The sequence below is a fragment of the Phyllostomus hastatus genome, unplaced genomic scaffold (genome assembly GCF_019186645.2).
Source record: "Phyllostomus hastatus isolate PE091 unplaced genomic scaffold, TTU_PhHast_1.1 phas_contig_86, whole genome shotgun sequence".
Taxonomy (NCBI): domain Eukaryota; kingdom Metazoa; phylum Chordata; class Mammalia; order Chiroptera; family Phyllostomidae; genus Phyllostomus; species Phyllostomus hastatus.
Window position 1 is genome coordinate 37,309,138 of NW_025333977.1, and position 20,009 is coordinate 37,329,146.

The 20,009-nt window shown below is 38.0% G+C and overlaps 1 protein-coding gene across 5 annotated transcripts in view; it reads left to right on the plus strand.

Moving 5' to 3' along the window:
- The window catches only part of TP63 (tumor protein p63), a 230,759-nt gene that overhangs the window by 180,603 nt on the left and 30,147 nt on the right, over positions 1–20,009 (plus strand). For all 5 annotated transcript variants that reach the window (XM_045851336.1, XM_045851337.1, XM_045851339.1 and 2 more), the window contains 2 exons: positions 17,281–17,467; positions 19,400–19,515. In XM_045851336.1, the coding sequence (XP_045707292.1) occupies positions 17,281–17,467; positions 19,400–19,515 (303 nt within the window). The remainder of the gene's footprint in view (positions 1–17,280; positions 17,468–19,399; positions 19,516–20,009) is intronic.

A 20,009-nucleotide genomic window follows, 5' to 3' on the forward strand; every position in this document is an offset into this window, starting at 1 on the left:
CTAGGGTTGCCAGATTTAGGGGGGAAAATTCAAGATATTAAGTCAAATATTAATTTCAGATAGTCAACAAAACATGTTTAACACAAGTGTACCCCATATAATATTTGAGATATACTTATGTTAAAAATGCATCATAGTTATTGAAATTAAATTTTAACTAAGTGTGCTGGATTTTATCTGGCCATCTGATTCCCAGCTCAAACAACAGCTCTTTTAATAGAAATGAGCTTTCCATCCCTTTAACGAAACTGAGCATCAGTTCAGCATTAGTGAGGTGACAAAAAAATTTGCATATGAGTTTAAATACAAGCTGAGCTACCACTCTTGTCTCCCACAGCCTCTCGTGTCTCCTTCTCTTCCTCCTATCTTCTTTCCCCTCTCTCTTTACTCTTAGCCTTCTCCCCCTCCCTTCCTTCCTGTCTTCTGTTTTCTTTGTAAGTACCATATGTCTCTCCTTCCTTTTTTGTCTCTCCTGGTAATATTTCAGATTTGTTGGCAAGGGCAGCTGCTCTTTACAGTTTTGTTTTAATATTTTTCTTGTTATTGCTACAACATTTTAATAGATGTACTTAGTAACTTCACAGTCTAAGATGGTCATGTTGCATTCTTTTCTGCACTGGGGCTAATTAGAATATTAAGTTTATAAACAAAGAAGAAAAAAATGAGCAAGATGAAGCATGTTTCCATCTTAAATGAACTGTAAAGAAGTAGGAAGTAACATTATGATAAGCCCTTAAGAAGTGTTATAAGTAGAGGAAAAGGTTTGCTTAAATTTCTCCCCACCTACTAGCTCCTACTCCTTCCCCTACTTCCCAGCAAACACAGACACATTTTAGTGGCCCTCACAGCCCCAAACTACCAGTCATGGAACAAGACATCTCATAGTTATTTTATTTCTTACGGATTTATTTTCAAAGTGGGAGATGAGCAAAAGTTTAAGACTTGTTCCTTGTTTCTTAAGACTTAAGAAAAGTTTAATTCCGGTCTAATTTATTAAGTTACACCTTCCTTTTTGGCAGTATATTAACAATACTCCTGAAGTCTCAGCATTTCAGCATGTTGACTCACTGTACTAATCTGTAATAAAGAAATTCAGCAATTTGCCTGTAAGATGGTATAGCCTTGAAAGAAATTCATCTTGTTGTTTTTCACTTGGAACCTTAGGGACAGCTGTAGTCAAAGGAAACTTAAAAACCAAAAAGAGTTTAAGTCCCTTAAATTTTTTGTAAATTCATTACAGCATATACAGCATACTTAAAAGCACCTGGTATATTAAGTGTCATAGAAATACAGTAAATCAGAGGAGATCAGTGTGCATGGCCTCTGTTTATGTTTTGAAATCCATTTGCTACTCATTTCCCTCATTTTTAAACCCTATTATATCTACACCTGGGCATCAATTTCTCTGAGGTGAAAGGAATGAAGGATATAAAATATCAGAGTAACAATGATTCTCAACAATTATTGCTGAAGAGATTTAACCCTCTTTGCTAATCTGACTTAGTTCCTGACACAAGGCTGGTCCAGTAGGCGTACAGTTTAAATATTATGGGTAGAAGCACAAAGTGGGACTTGTCATGCTTCCCCTAACAGAAAACAACATAATAAAACACAATGCATTATGAGGAATGTCAGCAATAGAATGAAGAACCCAGTGATATTGATTGGAGTTATAGTGCTAAAACTGACCCTTCTAATTTGTTTTCTTTCTGTTTTTACTTTCATTTCTTGGTTTCCCGATTCACTCAGAAGCCCAGCTTCCCATGAAATATTAGCTAGTACTTGAGTCAAAGATTCATCTTGAGAAGTTCATATTGAAAATAATTTGTGTCACTAAATTAATTTTGCTGTTCACTGGTTTATCAATAAAGTTCCCCAGTGAAAATAACTACTAAGACTCACCACGGTGATGCAATGATGAGAGCTGTTGTTCATCTAGATCTTGCTCAGGCGCTGGACTCTATAAACAAACGTCACATGGTTTCCCTACCATTTAACCCCCATGACAAGCTTCTGGCGGTTAGTGGTGTTATTTCTGTCTTGGAGATGAAGGACCTGAGGTTCGGGAGGGCTTCACCACATAGCTAAAGTTTTGCAGTGGGTCTGGCCGTTCTCTTCCCTGTTGCCCAGAGCTGTTGCCATGCAGGCTGAAGCAAGGGCACTACCAGCAGGGGGACCTGGAATTGAACCTGGTCCTGCCACTTAACAGCTGGGGAAGACTGGGCAATTTATTTAAATGTTCTCAGTCTCAGTTCACTTAGCTAGCAAATGAGAGTAATAGTAATCTACTCCCAGGTTACTGCGATGGGTATATGGCATAAAGAACTAAGCAAAGCACCTAGACTAAATCATGTTCAGTAAGTGCTAGGTTTTTAAAAACTTTTATGCTTCCAACATGGATCCTATTTTCTTAAGCTGCACCATCCAGGCCCCAGTGTTGAGACTATTGGACCATACATTAGGCGTAGCAGATACTGTAGCTCATTAAAATGTGCAGATTTTTCACTTTCATTCAGTAATCATCAAAAGTGTAGGTGTAGGGGGGAGTGGGGGATAAATGCAGACAACTGTACTTGAACAATAAAATAATTTATAAAGAAAAAGAAAACTGTAGGTGTCCATTCTACTGTTTGGAACCTAAATTGGAAGCCATACAATTATTTCAAGAATGAATTGAGTTACTTTTCTTCTCAAAATAAAAAAAGTGTTAAACTCTTGATTTTCTAAATCAGAGTGTGTGTGTGAGAAAGAGAGAGAAATAAATAAATGGATAATGGTAAGCATTAAAGGTTTGAAGGGCATTAGCTAGGACACTAAAGGTTTGAAGGGCATTAGCTACAATTTCGTAAGCCTACATTCTGGCGAGGTGATAAAAAAATGTTTTTTAAGGCTGCTCCATGCCTTCTGGGACTTTGAAGGCAGAAAGCACTTTGGTATTTATGTTTCCTGTGTGTGTGCATGTCTTAATTATATATTCTGCTTTACATCATAAATATTTATATATATTGATCTTTCCTAAGTGGAAAGTTTCTGGAGGGCATGAACTTGGTCCCCACCTTTTACTGTCCTAGCATGCAATACTGTGGCGTGAGCAAGCAAGAACTCCATAAATGCCTGGGGAAGCATCCTACAATGTCATATACAATGTGCATATATGTACAGTTAGTGTCCTGGGTTTGAAGTTAGAGCCAAGATTAGGGGCTTGACCTCCTCTTTTACCCTTATTTTGTGAACAAACTGGTTCACCTACTTGAGCATCTGATCCTTCATTGACAAAAGGGGATGCAAATGCTTTTCTCACAGTGTTAGCTGAAAGTTAAATTAATAATGTGCATGAAAATGCTCTATCAATTGCTAAAGACTGCCCAGATGGGTGGGTAATGGTGTCATTTATGGAAATCAGTAGATGATATTACCCTTCCTATTGTTTAGATGTATTTTCCCACCTGTTCCTACCTAGCCTTCCCATAGAAAGAATATTCCACAGGCTTAAACAAATCACCTTGATTGGAAAAGAGGGCATGTGTGTAGGGTTGATGTCTAAATGAAACTCCAAAATAGGCAATGGAGCGGAAGAAAGTCAAACAAATGTGCTACTGTCTTGCAAAGGGTGCCTGGCATATAACACAGTAATAGGGCCATAGGTGCCTCCAGCAAAGAATGGTTTCTAAATGTTTCAGTTCTCTGGAAAGAGGTTTAGAAACTGTACACTGTGATTCATTTTAAAAGAGAGCACCAAATGTGAGTAGAAGTACACACAGTAACTTCAGCTCTAGCATTGGGGTGGGGGATGGAAGGACGACCACCAGGAGGGACTCTTCTTCATTAGAGAGCCATAGTGCGAGTCACTCTCCTAGACCAGAAGAAAGGACATGTTCCTGGTGGGCAGGACCACTGTCTTTGTGTCTCAAGGCTGCCTTCTTGATATGCCAAGTAAGAGCTATAGAAACAGCAGAGGTGCAGGGGAAGGCATCAGGTTTGGGTCCCAAGGGGAGAGAAAGAACAGGTGTAGGAGTCCAGGGCTTTGCAGGGTATTGGGAACAGTGAGGTGGACGGAAGACACTTTCTTTCCCTTAAGGGCAAATGATGGCTGAAAACCTGGAGGGTGACCTGGTCAGTCAGATCGGCTACTTCCATGGTTAAAGGGAAGCAGATGATTGGCACAGATTGTCTCCTGTCTAGAGAATGTGTGCCTAGGAAGCTGTCCAGTGTGCCCACCAACCCTGCCCCAGGAGAATACCTTCTTGAAGAAAAGGCTGTAGGAATGTTTTATATTGAAAAGATCATGGGGATGGGAGCTGGAGTCACAGGTTCTAATTCTTTCTGTCTTATTGCCGCTGACTTCTGGTGTGGCCTTTCGTCTGACTCTCTTCTCTCATTTATATGTTGAGGAATTAGGCGAGCTATGTCTAGTGGTGTGAGGGAGAAGAGTTCTCTGCCCACCAGGGTTCCTGCTAGGAGAATTTTTGCTCCCCAGATAATTGTATCTCCCTGTATTGCTGAGGAATGTTTAAGTTATTTTTTACTGAGGGACAAGGAGCACATGTATGACAGGTAGTCAGGACAGTTGTTTGAAGGTGTGCAATTGGAGCTGAAAAGAAGACAAACTCCCTGACATGCATTCTCATTTCTACTGTTCATTGGAATGTGGCTTTAAACATTCACACCCCAGTCTCTGCACATGGAAAATAGGAAAGGCATCTCATCCCAGCTTTTCTTCCTAATTATTGTGACTTCAGGAAACATCCAAGGAAAGCTAACACTGATTAAGCACCTGCCGTATACCAGCCACTCTGACAAATGCCTCCCAGTGAAGGTAACTGCGAATGGTGTTACTGGTCAAGTAGGGCTGGCTGGCAATGGTAGTGGCAGAAGACAATAAATAAAAGGTCATTTTACTCTCATAGGGAGACAAAATTGCAACTTTACCAATTAGGTCTGTCAACTTTTTTTTCTAAGTTGGCTTTGCAAATTCATACCCTCAGGCAGCTAGAATGAAGCTGGTGAGCTCCACCCCTACTTTGTCCCAGGGTTGGTGATAACATTCTGTCCCCTTAGTAGGCAGGTTGCAGCTGCCTCCCGGGCTGGTGTCCAGAGCTGACCACAGGGCTGCTCATAGCCTCCCAGATTAGTCCCAAGGCACATTCCTCCCTGCCGAGGCTTTGCTGCTTTGTGGTGCTCTCTGAGTGCCCCCTATACACACACCTGCCAGGCCCTGTGGGCTCCAGGCTGGTCTTCATGGTGAGCAGGTAGCAGACAGCCCACCTGCTTGATGTCAACATCTGTGGGTGCGGCCCCAGGAAGAATGTGCCGCTCCCAGCCTCAGCTCAGGTAATTAATCCCCACAACTGACAGGTGGCAACAGGCGGCCCTTTGGCTGGGGCCATCAGGAAAAGTGCTTGGAGGAAGGATTTTTTGTAAAACTATCAAGAGCACAATTCGTACATGTCTGGCACCTAGACAGCTGTGGCAGGAAAGGAGACGGGGAGGAGAAGTGAATGCCTTGCCAGACGACTATGGGGCCAGTTTTGGGATCTCTTCCTGCCGATCATTATGATAGATCCAATGGGATATGGTAGCTCAGGACCTGCTTGCAAGCTCACTTTGCAGATTTCCCATTCCTTTGAAGTAGATACTGTCTAAAGTGCAATGCCTGACTTGTGAATACAGAAACTGGAGCCCAAGAGGGGAAATTATTTGCCTAAGATGATGAAGGAAGTCAGTGGGCAGGTGTAAGACTAGAACCTTGACTTCCCACAATTCTTTGGGAAATATTTTCTGTGCCGTTATACAGATGCAGGATAGAAATGAGGTGATGAGACTGGTCTAGTCCCAGGAAGGGTTATTAGTTAGCTTTTGAATGATATTTTGGTTTTCCACTTAACCTTTTAAAGTTGACTTCTCAAGAGAACACCCCCAGTCCACCCTCCAGCCATATACATGCATGCACTCTCTCATTTAATTTTTGGTATTTTGGTATTTTGGTATACCATCCATCATAGCCATCATACACGCTAACTTGTTTGTTTAGAGTATATTTTCTTAACTAAAACTTTTTGACATGATTACTTTTTAATTATTAAATGTTTTAAAATAAAACCTCTCTTCCCAAAAGTACAATTTATCACATTTCTCCAGTGAGTTTATTTGTAGAGGACAAGTCTGGGATATAGAATTTAATTAGCCTCTGCAATTCTATGTGGTGGGATTATTCAATGTATTTCAAGCAGATCACACTGAAGCTGTGTCTAGCTCTTTCTAGCTAAGACTCTTGGCATTTCAGTTAATTGGATATGTATAATTAATTTCCCAAAACTTCTTGATCAAAAATTGGGATTTGATCCTTATATTTTTTACTTTCAGGTATCTTATTTTTTCCCCCATTATACTCCACCAGCAAGTCAATAGCCAGAACTTAGTTTTGTCCTCTCTGAATATGACATCTGCTTCGTATGACATTTTTTAATACTAATTTCAATTATTGATTTCATTACCCTCTTGCCCTTATAAAAGGGCCTTCTTAACTTGGCAGTTCCCAAAAATATAGATTAGAAAAGGAAAGAAAAGAAGAGAAGAGAAGAGAAGAGAAGAGAAAAGAAAAAAGACAAGACAAGAGAAAAGAAAAGAAAAGAAAAGAAAAGAAAAGAAGAAAAAAGAAGTCACTGAATGTTTTAGGATAGCTCTGTCTAAATTCAAACAGGCTTTGTACTTGATAGCTGAACTGGGATGAACTGAGTCATGACAGCTTTGGGACTTGTTTTTTTTTTCCCCTGGAAAATACTTTAGGTTATTTGAGGTAGCACAGATCCCACCTTACACCACTTGGATTCTTTGAACTATTTGAAAATAAGAAACATAAATTAGGAGTGTACCTAGCATTCCTGTTAATAAATGTTGGTGTGTTTTAAATTATTTGTGCATCTCCTTATTTCTACTTTATTTTAATCAACCCAAATTCATTCAGAAGGCCAAAAATATCATTGGTGTATTTAATTAAGCCTTAACTTACCTTTCACTAAGCCCCACCCACCCTCAGTTGTAGGTAATTTGCCCTAAGTGTTAGTGGCCACAGCTGCACCTGGTTTTACATACTGAGGTGACTTCTGTGGGATAATGGGCAATAGGTTATAATGTGCATAGTGTCACATTACAGAAAATTTAAAACATTTCCCATTAGCATTTATGCATGCCAGATATGCATTTATCTGGAAGTTGGCATGATAGTATCAGGATAGCTTTGACGCTGCTCTATAGAGTTGCTTCCCTTGACAATGGATTGAGTTGTGAGGTGGTTACATAATTATTGATTTCTTTATTTTATGGAGTTTTATTGTATCCATATCCTTGGACATTTGTGGGTCAGGGTAGCCTTGTGATATGGGATTTACACAAGATATGTTGTTTTCTTCTGGGAGAGGTTAATAGAGTGAAGTTTTGCATTTTTAAAAACGTATTGGGGTGACATTGGTTAACAGGATCATGTAGGTTTCAAGGGTACATTTCTATGATACAAGATCTGTATATTGCACTGTGTGTCCACCACACAAAGTCAAACCATCTTCCATTACCACATATTAGTCCCCCTCTACCTCCTATCACCCCTCACCCCCTTCCCTCTGGTAACCACCACACTGCTGTCTTTTGTTTGTTTGTTTGTTTGTTTGTTTGTTTGATGGAGTGGAGAGGTGGGGTCTTTGCTTCACCTTTAGGAAAGGGAGATGTTAAAAAATTATGCAGGTGTGTGCTGATATTAGCTGGCATCGCTATGCATTGTGATACCGAATTACCAGTCTGGCAGCCAAGAGCATGTAATATAGTATGTCTACTGAGGCAGGTGGTGACAGTGAGGTTGTAGTTATAGGAATGCTACCCACCCCCTTCTCTTTGCAACATATTATTAGTAAAGGAGCTGAATTTACTCTTGTTTTCCCAAATCCGCTGAAATCATTTTATTTGAACATGATATTTGGCTTTGAGCATCTCACTCCTCAGTACCTCAGATTTCCTCCCCTCCCTCCCGCCCAAAACAAAACAAAACAAAACAAAACTTAGGCAAAGCTTGCTTTTCCATTTTTTTTTAGGGATATTGTATAGCAAGAGTTTAATTTGTGTGTTAGTTTTGAGGTATTTCAGTTCCATGCCACTGTAGAAATACTTTGTGTGCATGTTCAAGACTGTGTAAGAGAACATTTGTTTAAAGCTCAGGAAAAAAATGGCTTTTCATTTTTGCTCATAGGCTATTACTTCCTAGGAATAAACACACTTTTGATATGCATACATATACATAAATACACACATTGATTCCTATACTTTTTATGCATTTCTGACCAAAAATCAGAATGAATATCAACATTTTTTTCCATATTCTTTTTAAAGAGTTTTCCTTGTCAATGTGTACCTGGTAACGGGTTCTAACAAATTTGCACCATTTAATAAAGTTTTCAAAATAGAAGAAATGTTGTAGATTAACTGATACATCTCCCTTATTTTCTTCCTTTGAATTATTAACTTAGGGTTTCAGGAGATCACGTGAATTGCCTGAAATTTCTCAGTGAGAGTTGGAAATTTGTGCCTTCATCTGAGAGGTCAATACTTCCATCTTTAGAAGTGAATTTTCACATGTGCCTTTTAAAAAATCTATCACAGTATTTCATTTTCTAATTTTACATGAAGATTTGCCTAATTTAAAGAGACACGAGTTTCTGTGCTGTCTTACCTAAATATGTAAAAGGAAGAAGGGCTAGTGTGGCCCACTGCCTGTTTATCAAGCCTAGGACCTGAAGGAGTAAAATTGGTTCTGAAAACAACTGATGAGTATTTCATGTTATTCCTATATTCAAGATTCTCATATAACCTTTTAATCCTGTAGGAAATTGGTGATCATATTTCTTTTTTAGATGACATCCGGACTTAATACTTGTGTTTCTAATCATATTGTGTGTTTATGTAATTCATTCTGGTGGCAAATACACCAGTTCCACTTTGGCACTATACTATGAGCGTGAAGACTACATGGTACATGGGGAAGACTACATGGGGAAGAATATTGGTCCATGGGTCAAGATGGTCCTTGTTGCTGCATGTTTTTGAGCAAATCTTGTCTCATTTCTGGTGCTTGGATTTCTCCTGTGTAACGGAAGTGGCTGAACCAAATCATCTCTAAGCTTTTCCTGGTCTAACTTTCTAAGAAAAGTTTAGCAATGTTCTGTTGAACTAAAAATGCCTTGAAACAGGTGACTCAGTAACAGAAACATAAACTCAAGTCCTTGGTTTAAAATACTAGTTTGGTTTTCTGTAGAAACTCAGTCACTAGAGTATGTGTGTACTTGAAAATGTATTCATTGTCCAGAAGAAAGGAAATCTGACTTCATCACCACAATGCCTAGATTTAGTTGTGTAACCTTTAGAAATCATTTTTTTCAAGGATGCTCTTCTGACTCTTCAAACTAAGTAGAGCCCCACATTTTGCCACGTCTTCCTCTACTTTTTTCTTCAGAACATGTATCGCAATTTTAGAAAGAATGTATTTAATGTCAGTATTTTCCTCAAACCAATTCCTTTAGAGTAAGAGATACCAATTCCTGGGATCCAGGACAGAGCCAGGCATGAAGCAGTGCTCACTAAATATCTGTTGAATTAACTAATTTCACTTCTGTAACCCTACATTTTATATCTGAAAATTAAGGGGAGAAGAAGGTTTGGGCCATACATGGTATAAAGTTCCTTCTGGGTTCTAACATCTAATTTCTATGTTCTCTATCTTCTAAATTCATAAATCTGAAACAATTTTACAAATTAGTGCTTCTTGTGCTAAATTCATTCATTAAAAGTTTTAATTAAGAGATATTTCATGCATATAAAACATGGTAAGTAAATTTAGACACCTTTGTGTATCTACCAAATGTTAAAAAGTCTCCGTATTGTTTTAAATATTTTATTTAAATAGAATATTACAGATAAAGCAGAAGGTCTTCATTCTATCTCATTCCCTTTTTGCCTATTATTAAAATAAATGAAATACATCTATGGGTAAAAACATGGATAAATCTTGAAAACACAGGAAGTGCAAATAGCAGATTACTAAGATTAAGTTTTGAGCAACATAATTTAAGTACGTTTTAAGGACACAAGATTATAGTACATATACTTATGGACATATGTATGAGTATTTTAAGTATATGGAAGCAGATAAACCAAATTCATTCATTTTTAAAACAAATGGATCTAGTAACATGGTTTAGAACTTAGTGATTACTAGCAGATCAATATGAAATGTGTGATCCATTATAAATGGTTAATATTCAAACTTCAGCAAGCTAATTATTATCTGGCAACAACCACTTCCTGACATAGTTTAAGTAATGTTTTCACAATGCTCCCAAAATTACTTAAGCTACATTAAACACTTTATGTGGAAAATCTTAGAAAGATGAGGCTTCAGTAATTATCCATAATATGTGGCTTTGATGTTGCTCTTTGCAGTTGACTAAGATTCTGATACCTGTACTTTTCCCTTCCATCTAAGGGATATATATTGTATATTATAAATTTTTCCTTTTCTATTTTTGCAAGAGGTAAAGTGACTGCATAAAAGCCTAGAAATAAATAGAAGAGGCAGAAATCAAATCTTGTCTTTGGTCCCTAGTCCAGTAAAGTTGCTTACTGTTGTTGGTGTTGGTTAAGAGTCCTTTTCCAATGTTCTTGGCTTTGAGAACTGAGCCTTTTCCTCTTTCACAACAAAATTGGCCTATTAATTCCAGTGTTACCTCATGTTATTTTATTTTCTTTATCCAAAAGTAAAACTAATTATCCTTTTCTTTTTCTATTTGTGTAAGAGTCCATTGACTAAGTCAGGTACCATTTAGCTATTGAATATTGAGAGCCCTGTATTAAAACTAACTCTCATTCATTCTGCTTTGCTTTTAGAAAAGGGATAAGCAAATAATATATTAGTTATGTAAGTGTCTTTTTTTCCTAATAAATAACAGTGTTTGGTCTGTTTTGGTGCTTCCCTGCATATCTTTTATGATGAAAACTAGTAGACTGACTTTTAGTAAGTCTAAAATATTTCTTTCATCTCTCCACCTTTTCATTTATTCTGCTGCCTTACATTAGGCCCTCTTCATTTCTTGCATAAATTGTTCCTGATAAGTCTCTCTTCTTCCTACTTCATTCCTACTTCTTCTTCCTACTTGCTTCTGCCAGCTTTATTTAACTTACTACATAGAACTGATTGGGCCTTTCCCCTGCTTTACAATCCTCAGTGACTCTCCTTTGTCTGCTGGTAGAGTCCACCTGTTTTTTGTAACATGTAAGGCCACTCAGAATCTGGTAACTGCCTTCCTAGCTTAGACTCATTGTTTTCTGCTCTACCCCTCCTCGTCCTTCTCCCAGCCCATCTATATATTTCAACCATAGTTTGCATCTCCTTGCTTATACTCGTGATGTTCTCTCTTCGTGGAAACTGTGCTTTCTGCCTCTTGACTTTCCCTTTTTCTAGCTGGTGAATAACTTGGCTTTTAATGCCTACCTTAAATATCAAAACATCTATGAAACTTTTCTTCTTTACTTTGGTGGAATACATTTACTTTTCTCCTTCTCTTTTATCTCCAACCAATCCATCAGCAAATCTGGTTAAAATGTATCCAGAAACCACCTGTTTCTCACCAGCTCCACAGCTGCTCTATGCCTCCCTCATTTTTTACTGTGGGTATTTGCAATAGCTCCCTTACTGGTCTCCCTGCTTCTGTCTTAGAATCTTAAAATCTGTTTTGTTCTTCATATAACAGCTAGAATCTTATTAAAATGAAATTAAACCATCTCACCTTCTCAAACCTCTCCTAGTAGTTTTCTGTCTCACATCAAAGAAAGCTGAAGTCCTTAGCCCTGGCCTATAAGGCCTTGTGTGATCGGCCCCCACATTCCCTCTGATTTCTGGCCTTATCCCCCATCACTATGGCTTTTGCTCACTTCTCTCCAGAGCTGACACATTGCTTGTAAATTTTATATGGAAATTTAAAGGACCTAGAATCGCCAAAACAATTTGGAAAAAAGTGAACAAAATTGGAAGACTTAGATTACCTGATTTTAAGACCAACTTTAATAAAGTCAGAGTAATCCAGACAGCAGGATACCAATGTGTGAGTAGATACATAGAACAGTAGAAGAGAAAGCAGCGTCCAGATAAAGACTTGAGCACACATGGCCTACTAGTTTTTAAAAAAGACATCAAGGCAATTCAACAGGGGGAAAAGATAAAGCCAATCTTTTCAACCAGTGATGTTGGAACAACTGAACATTCATTAAAAAGAGAAAGAGAAAGGAGGAGGAGGTTGGGAAGAAGAGATCAAAGAAGAGGCTGAAAGTAGATATAGGACTAAATGCAAGAACTAAGATCATAAATCTCCTACAAGGAAAGATAGAAAATACTTCTAACATGGGGTTAGACCAAGATTGCTTAGGCCACAAATAACATAAGCACTAAAGGCAAAATATTGATACATGTTCAAAATGAACTGTTTTGGAAAAGCACAGAAAACGGGATAAAAAAAGTAAGCTACAGACCTGGAGAAAATATTTTTTAAAAATTTATATCAGATAAAGGACTTGTATTCAGAATACATACAGAGCTTATTCAACTCAAAATATGAATAAAAACAATACAATTAAAATGTAGAGTATGAAAGATTTGAACAAACACTTCAAAAAATAGCAAATTAGCATATAAAGTAAATAAGTGTTACTTTATATATGAAAGTATAATTATAAATGTATATAAAATAACTATATGAAAAGATACTCAACACTGTTAATAATCTGGAAAATGCTAATCTGAACCACAAGGAGAATCACTACACACCTGCTGGAATGGCATTATAGCTGACAAAACCAAGTGCTGGCAAAGATATGAAACCCTCATACATTGCTGATACAATGTAAAATGGCACAGCTTCTTTGTAAAACAGTTTGGCAGTTTCTTATAAAGTTAGGCATACAGTTACCCAGCAATCACACCTCTAGGTCCTAATCCAAAAAACTGAAAATATATGTCCTCACTAAGATTTATAGATGAATGTTCATAATAGTTTCATTCCTAGTAAATACAAACTGGAAATAATTAGTGAATTGATAAATAATGAGATTCTACTAAATAATAATATGAAATATGTGAAAAAATAAGGATGAATCTTAAAAACATTATGGTAAGTGAAAGAAGCTTGACACATGAGATTATATACTGTATTATTCCATTTTTATAAAATTCTAAAAAGGCAAATGCACAGTGAGAGAAAGCAGGTATTTTTTTTTTAAGATTTTATTTATTTATTTTTAGGGAGGGAAGGGAGGGGGGGAGAGAGAGAGAAAGAGAGAGAGAGAGAGAGAAACATCAATGTGCGGTTGCTGGGGTTATGGCCTGCAACCCAGGAATGTACCCGTGCTGGGAATTGAACCTGGGACACTTTGGTTCCCAGCCCGCACTCAATCCACTGAGCTACGCCAGCCAGGGCTGAAAGCAGGTATTTAATTGTCTGGAAAAGGGCTGGGGAGAGGCTTAACTGCAAAGCAGCTTAAGATCCTTTTGATGAGGAGGAAGGTAAGGAAGAGGATGGAAATCATCTATATCTTGATTGTGGCAGTGGTTACATAAGTGTGTACAGTTGCCTAAAGTCATCAACTCGCACACTTAAAAATTGATGTACTTTATAGTAAATGATGTCTTAAGGCTGATTAAAACAAAACACACGTACCCAAAAGAAGAAATTAGATGTTAGAATTAAAGAATCTCAAATCAATGTTGGGAGCATTTTAAAGGTGAATGTTAAGTCCCAGTGAGAAAGAAAGGCATTAAAAGAAGCCAGAGCTGTTCCAATGTGGAGTCTCTGTTGAATTACTGAGGTATTTAAAAATCTTGGCATATATCAGGTTCTCATTTTTGTGTGATCTTTCAGGATCCTGGAAAATTGGTGAAGATCATAGTGGCTATTTGGCAGGGACTAAGGAAGCAGGCAAGTCTAAGGAATTATGAACATAGTATAGGCCAGAAAGACAGAATTTAGTACTGGAAAAATATTAAATGTCTTCACAGAATCAATTAACATGCAGTGAAGCTAATACAGTGGCAGAAGCTTGGCTTTGTAAAGAACTGGCCATGCCAGACCACTTCAGCCCCTCTGGTAACTGACTGGCAGGCATAGTAGCTTAGCCAGAAGCAATAATCCAAATGTTTCTTGGCCCTAGTCATCTATTTAGATGTAGTCAATAGAAAATCCTCATCACTAAAATTGGAAAATATGGTCTATACTACTAGATCAATCCTAGCTGAGAAATGATACCTACATTGGCCTGGTGTGGTATTGAGAACAGAGGAAAAACACAAATGCTCCAGATAGGGAATAGCATGTTCGAGTTGTGGGTGGTGTGTTTGAGGCACTCAGAGGTTTGTGTAGGACATGGGGTGGAAGTGGGTGGGTTTGGTGGGGTGAAGGGAAGGAATGGAAGAGATGGGGCCAGAACATAAAGGGCCTTAATAAACCATGCAAAAGAGCAGAACCTTACTCGTGAACTCCCCAGCGCTGTAACAGAAGTCTTAGCAGAAAGCTGGTACAGTGTGAGGGTTCAAGGTGGCTTCCAGGGTTTTTTCACTTCTAACACATATGCCTCTCCCTGCATTTAAATGAACAAACATTACTATACTGAGAAACAAAGAGAGGAATTATTGATGTTAAGCAGACAAGTTTTGAGTTCTATTTTAATGTTAAACAAGATTGTATACCTTTAAGTTGATTTTTTAAAAATAGCCATTTTGTTGAGAATTAAAAAAATGTGGAAGTACAAAAATGTGCACCCCTAAGTCAAGAGAATAGAGGGATGAGGAACCATTACCAGACAAAGAACGACTCCTATATGCTGGTTGCTAGCCAGCTCTTCTCTGTGGCCTCAGACATTCTCTATGCCTTAATTTTCTTATCTGTGAAGTGGGTATAAAAATACCGATGCATTATCTGTTATCTGCAGTTCTGAAATTCAAAGAGCTCTGAAAACCAGTGTTGGTTTTGTTTTAGTTTCATAAGTTTGTACCAAACTCATCTTGTGGGGAAATCCAGCCTGAGTTTGAGGCTTTATAGTCTTTTCCCAGAGAGTATGCATATTCATGAATTTGGCAGAAATGTTCAGGTTCGCTTATGGGGCATTGCCCTAGATCCTGCTGAAGCTGTTTACAATATATGCTATATAACCTTCACTCCCTTCCTCAAATCTAAACAATTCTGGATCCTGAAACCTCTGGCCCCAGGGTTTTCAGATAAGAGATCGTATATCTATAATACCTTCCTCGAAGGGTTACGTCAAGATTAAATTTCTCACAAGAGAATTCATAAAATGGAGAAGCTATTCTTATTTATTAAGTTCAAAAATTAGATTCCTTTTGCTCATCCCTGAGGACAAGTGAAAATTAATACCTGATGAGGCCTAAATATATTCTTAGTAATCTGTATTTTAGTCTGTCAAGTTTGATTTATAGTATATCAATTATTGAAGTGGAATGTTTCTCTTAACTGTCCTCCTCTAAACACTTATCATTCTTTTTTTCAATCTACATACTTGGATGGATGCCTTATTTGCCTTCAGGTGTTTGCCGACAGACTTTTTTTTCAGCCATCTTTCCTATGGCGCACCTTATGAAACTCATGGTTAGATTACAAATAAAAATACAACTTATTTTCTTGGAGTTCTCAATAAAAGTGAGTTCTTAACATGTCCTAAGAAAATGTGTTTGTTTTTCAAATCATTGGTTAAAAACACTAGAGCAAAAATATCCATCTAAATTTCAATCAGTGCTTCCTGAGCAGAATTTTATTTCTGTGCTTGATTTTTTTGGCATGTATCCTGTTTCTTCAAACTATCTAAAACCCTTTCATTGCATTTAATCCTTGACCTACGGGCACAGAGAACTGATTATGCAATACACTTTTAATATTAGGAAGTTTTTAACTGAAAATTTCATATGCTGAAATACTTGGGATATAAAATTATTTAAATACATATTATATTTCAAAAAGCAAGAGATAAAGCACTTTTAAATGTGCTTTTTTGCCTTTAGTCAGTGTTGGCTTGGAACATATCAATAATGACTCTTCGCCTCTTTGGCTCCTGCTCCCCCATGTCTTTCCCCTAGAAAGATGTTGCTGCCAACTTATAATTACAACCTGTGTGTGTGTGTTTACCCTTGTTTGGGTAAGTGTTACTAGGTGTTTCACTCTTGGCTGGCAATTCTAGTGCCTGGGTGGTTTCACTCCAGCATCAAAGTGAGTAGGATTGCAGTGATGGGGGACTGACCCAGAGAACAGGGGTGCTACGGTTTAATACCACAAAAGGACTGGAATGGAGACTTTCTGTGCTGGTTCAGAGGTGAAAAGAGAAAGCAACACAGGATAGGACTCCCCCCACCTTTTGTTTCTAATTGGTCTCATATTTTCTCAATCCTATTTTGCCAGTTCTATATCCAACCAAACACCTGGACAACCAACCACCAAAATTCTTCTCCCTGCAGAAGGAAGTGTGTGCAGGAAAGGTTTCACTCACTTGTGGATGAAAAAGTCTCCATCTTGATCCTTTTGCTGTCATGATTTGCTGTGTTACATGAAGCCAGTCCTTTTTTCATGAAAGTATAGAATGGAATGGCCACTTCCAGATTTTGCACTCTCTTAGGTCATGTTGTTAGAAGATAAGTGTGGCAGTTTGGGGACACTTTTGCTTTGTTGTTTTCAAGCTAGTTAACTTTGGGTAAAATCTCCTCACTCTGCCAGACATCATCTTAAATTTTTTCCCCATATATCCTAATTCCTATGAGTCTTTTCTAGAGTGTTGTAATGGCAGGATTTATTATAATCTGTTTACTATCACTCAATTCATGTGAACATTAGTTTTCCATTTAGTTTCTGGTGCTCTATAAAGCTGCTCATGGTATTAATCATTTAAACCCTTCTGAGACTCAATTTCTTCATCCTAAAGAGAGGAAATAATTCTATAAATGCATTTTGAAAAAAGTGAAACCTTTTGTAAATATTAGATTTTATTTATTTAAAGTAGAAAAATTACTAGCTTGATTAATGAGTATAACTCATTCTATTAAGATTGCTTACTGTCATGTACATAGTAGCCAATGGTAAACATACAACTATAAAGGCTCTAAAAGGTAGACATGATGTCCTTGCTTTGATTTGGGGTGTAACAATATCTTCTGTATGTTCTTCCTTCCATCATCTACCTATCTGTAAGCAGTATTCCACTGAACTGAAGAAACTCTACTGCCAAATTGCCAAGACATGCCCCATCCAGATCAAGGTGATGACCCCACCTCCTCAGGGTGCTGTCATCCGCGCCATGCCTGTCTACAAGAAAGCTGAGCATGTCACTGAGGTGGTGAAACGGTGCCCCAATCACGAGCTGAGCCGTGAATTCAATGAGGGTAAGGAGAAGAGGGTTCTTTGGCTATTCAACTAAGCTCCTGGAGGATAGAGGTTCTATGAAGACTTCTGTTTGGAGCCCACTCACCTGGTTCCAGCCTCTGCAAACTGATCGCAGCTTGGTCTACCTTTTATGGCTGACAGAGTATCTGAGACTAATAATCAATATATGTGTGGCTTTCACAATGACTCACAGTGATTGAACTATTTAATTTAATGTTAGTAGTGACTGGATAACCTGGACCTGCCTGTCTTTTTCCTACTTCTTATTTTCCCTTTTTTAAATAAGAGGTATAAAAAGAATGGTATGGCATTTGGTCTGTTCAGCACAGGCTAGAGAATCCAGCTTTCATGCTTTCCCCAGAATGATTTGTCAAGGCTTGACTAATTGAATGCTAGAAAGGTAAGAGGAAGGAACATAATAGGTAAGCAATATGAAAAAATAGAAGAGAAAAGTAACAAAGAAGAAAAAAGAGAGAAGAAAAATGGTAGGCAAGAGGAGTAAATAGAAATCTGCAACATAAGGCAGGGAGGGGACAGGAAAGTGAAGGACCAGGCTTCTGGGAACAGGTGTTTGGGGCCACCTTTACAGTCTGTATCTATCCTGTGTTCTGAGCCACGAATCCAGCAATTGCTTTACAGGAGAGCTCAGTGTTTCCAAGGGTTCCCTGACATTTTACATTCTAAGGTTTTTGAAGGAAGTCTAAGAACACAGAGAAATGGAAAGGAAGGATAGGAGAATGTAAAGGATTCATAAGAGTGGTGAGGGTGCAGGGGTGTTGGGAATTAGAATGCTTTCTGTAGAAAATATATTTAAAAGGGAAAGATTAGTTGGTTGCTAGAATATGTGAATGTAGAGAATATAAGGGACCGTAGAGAAAAATTAGTAGAGGAAGAAAAAGAGCAGATAAAAATTTCTGCTCTTCATATTAGAAAATGAGGTGTAAATCCTCCCACTTTAACACACCTGATTTTCACACACTAATTTCTAGTCCTTTTCTACAGGGCTTCCTTACCCATTATACCTTTGCATGTTGCTTTTCACTTAACAATATGCCATAAAGCGTATTTCCTAAAACTAAGCTTTATTATAGGTTTTTATAACTGCCCTTGATCCATCAAGGTGATATAACTGTTTATTTTTTTCTCAGTGTGACATAATAGCTGTTTTTACTTTTTGCCATAATATCTGATGCTTCAGAGGGCATCGTGACACACTTGGCTTTTCACTGTTCTTAAATACCAGTTTTGGGGGAATGATAATACATGGTCAAAGGTTAAAAACAACCTTTATGGTTCCAAATTCTTGCATCGGCCTCTTTCTTTTGGATCCCTGTCCAATATCATAATTTTGTGAAACTTTGCCTACACTTTAAAAAAAATTGTTCCCCTTTCTTATTCTTCAACTTTGGGCTTCTTCAGCACAACAAAACCAGTAAGTTTCTCATCTTGATAACCAAAGCAAGGTCTAAAGCTGTAGACTTTATGTGGAGAAGAAAATAGGCAAAGGGAAAGTGATGTTCTTACCATCTATTGCCATTTATTTATTATTTTTGCTGGTCTCAGGCTGATTTTTTAAAATTAAATTGTTTCCTTTCCTCCCACTTTCCATCATCTAGCAAAATCTCCTCTTGAGATTCAAAGATATATTCATATGAGTTCTCTAAAATCTTAAATTATTAACCTTAAATACCAGAAACATAGGACTGGTCCCTCAAGTATATATGGGTGTTTCAGTCCTTTCTGTTGCTGTAAAGGTGGCAACACCTTCATGACACAGATATTTGGCAATAAGATCTTTTCCTTTGTTAAGGATATATATCTCCTCTATAAATCATTGCTTTGACCCCCAACATTCTGTCTATGCCATTTCATTTTGTTTTCTTCATTTTGAGGGTGAAGAATTAACTGCTTTGTCTTTCTGTGTTCTGCAGGACAGATCGCCCCTCCCAGTCATTTGATTCGCGTGGAAGGGAACAGCCATGCCCAATATGTAGAAGACCCCATTACAGGAAGACAGAGTGTGCTGGTACCTTATGAGCCACCCCAGGTAAAAAGATAAGGACTGGGCTGAGTGGGGAGAGGACTCATTTGAGTGATAAAGAGTGTTTCGAGCATCTATTTCTGTCTTAGTCCTTGTTATCAAACACAGAACCTTTTTGTATCTTTTTTCTCCTTCTTCTCCACACATGGCTTCTCTGTCTCCTTCAAAACTAAATTGTCCCTGGTGTGGCTCAGTGGATTTTGTGCTGGCCTGCGAACCAAAGGTCACTGGTTCAGTTCCTAGTCAGGCACACACCTGGGTTGTGAGCCAGGTTCCTAGCTGGGGGGCATGCAAGAGGCAATCGATTGATGTATCTCTCACATGTCAATGTTTCTTTCTCTCTCTTTCCCCCTCCTTTCCTTCACTGTAGAAATAAATAAATAAAATCTAAAAATTAATAGTTCCCATCTTAAAGGCTGATAATGATCATAATTGAACTTTCAATTGAGTTAATACATGACCTTCTCTTATCCAGAGAGCAGCAATACTGGATGCAGGTA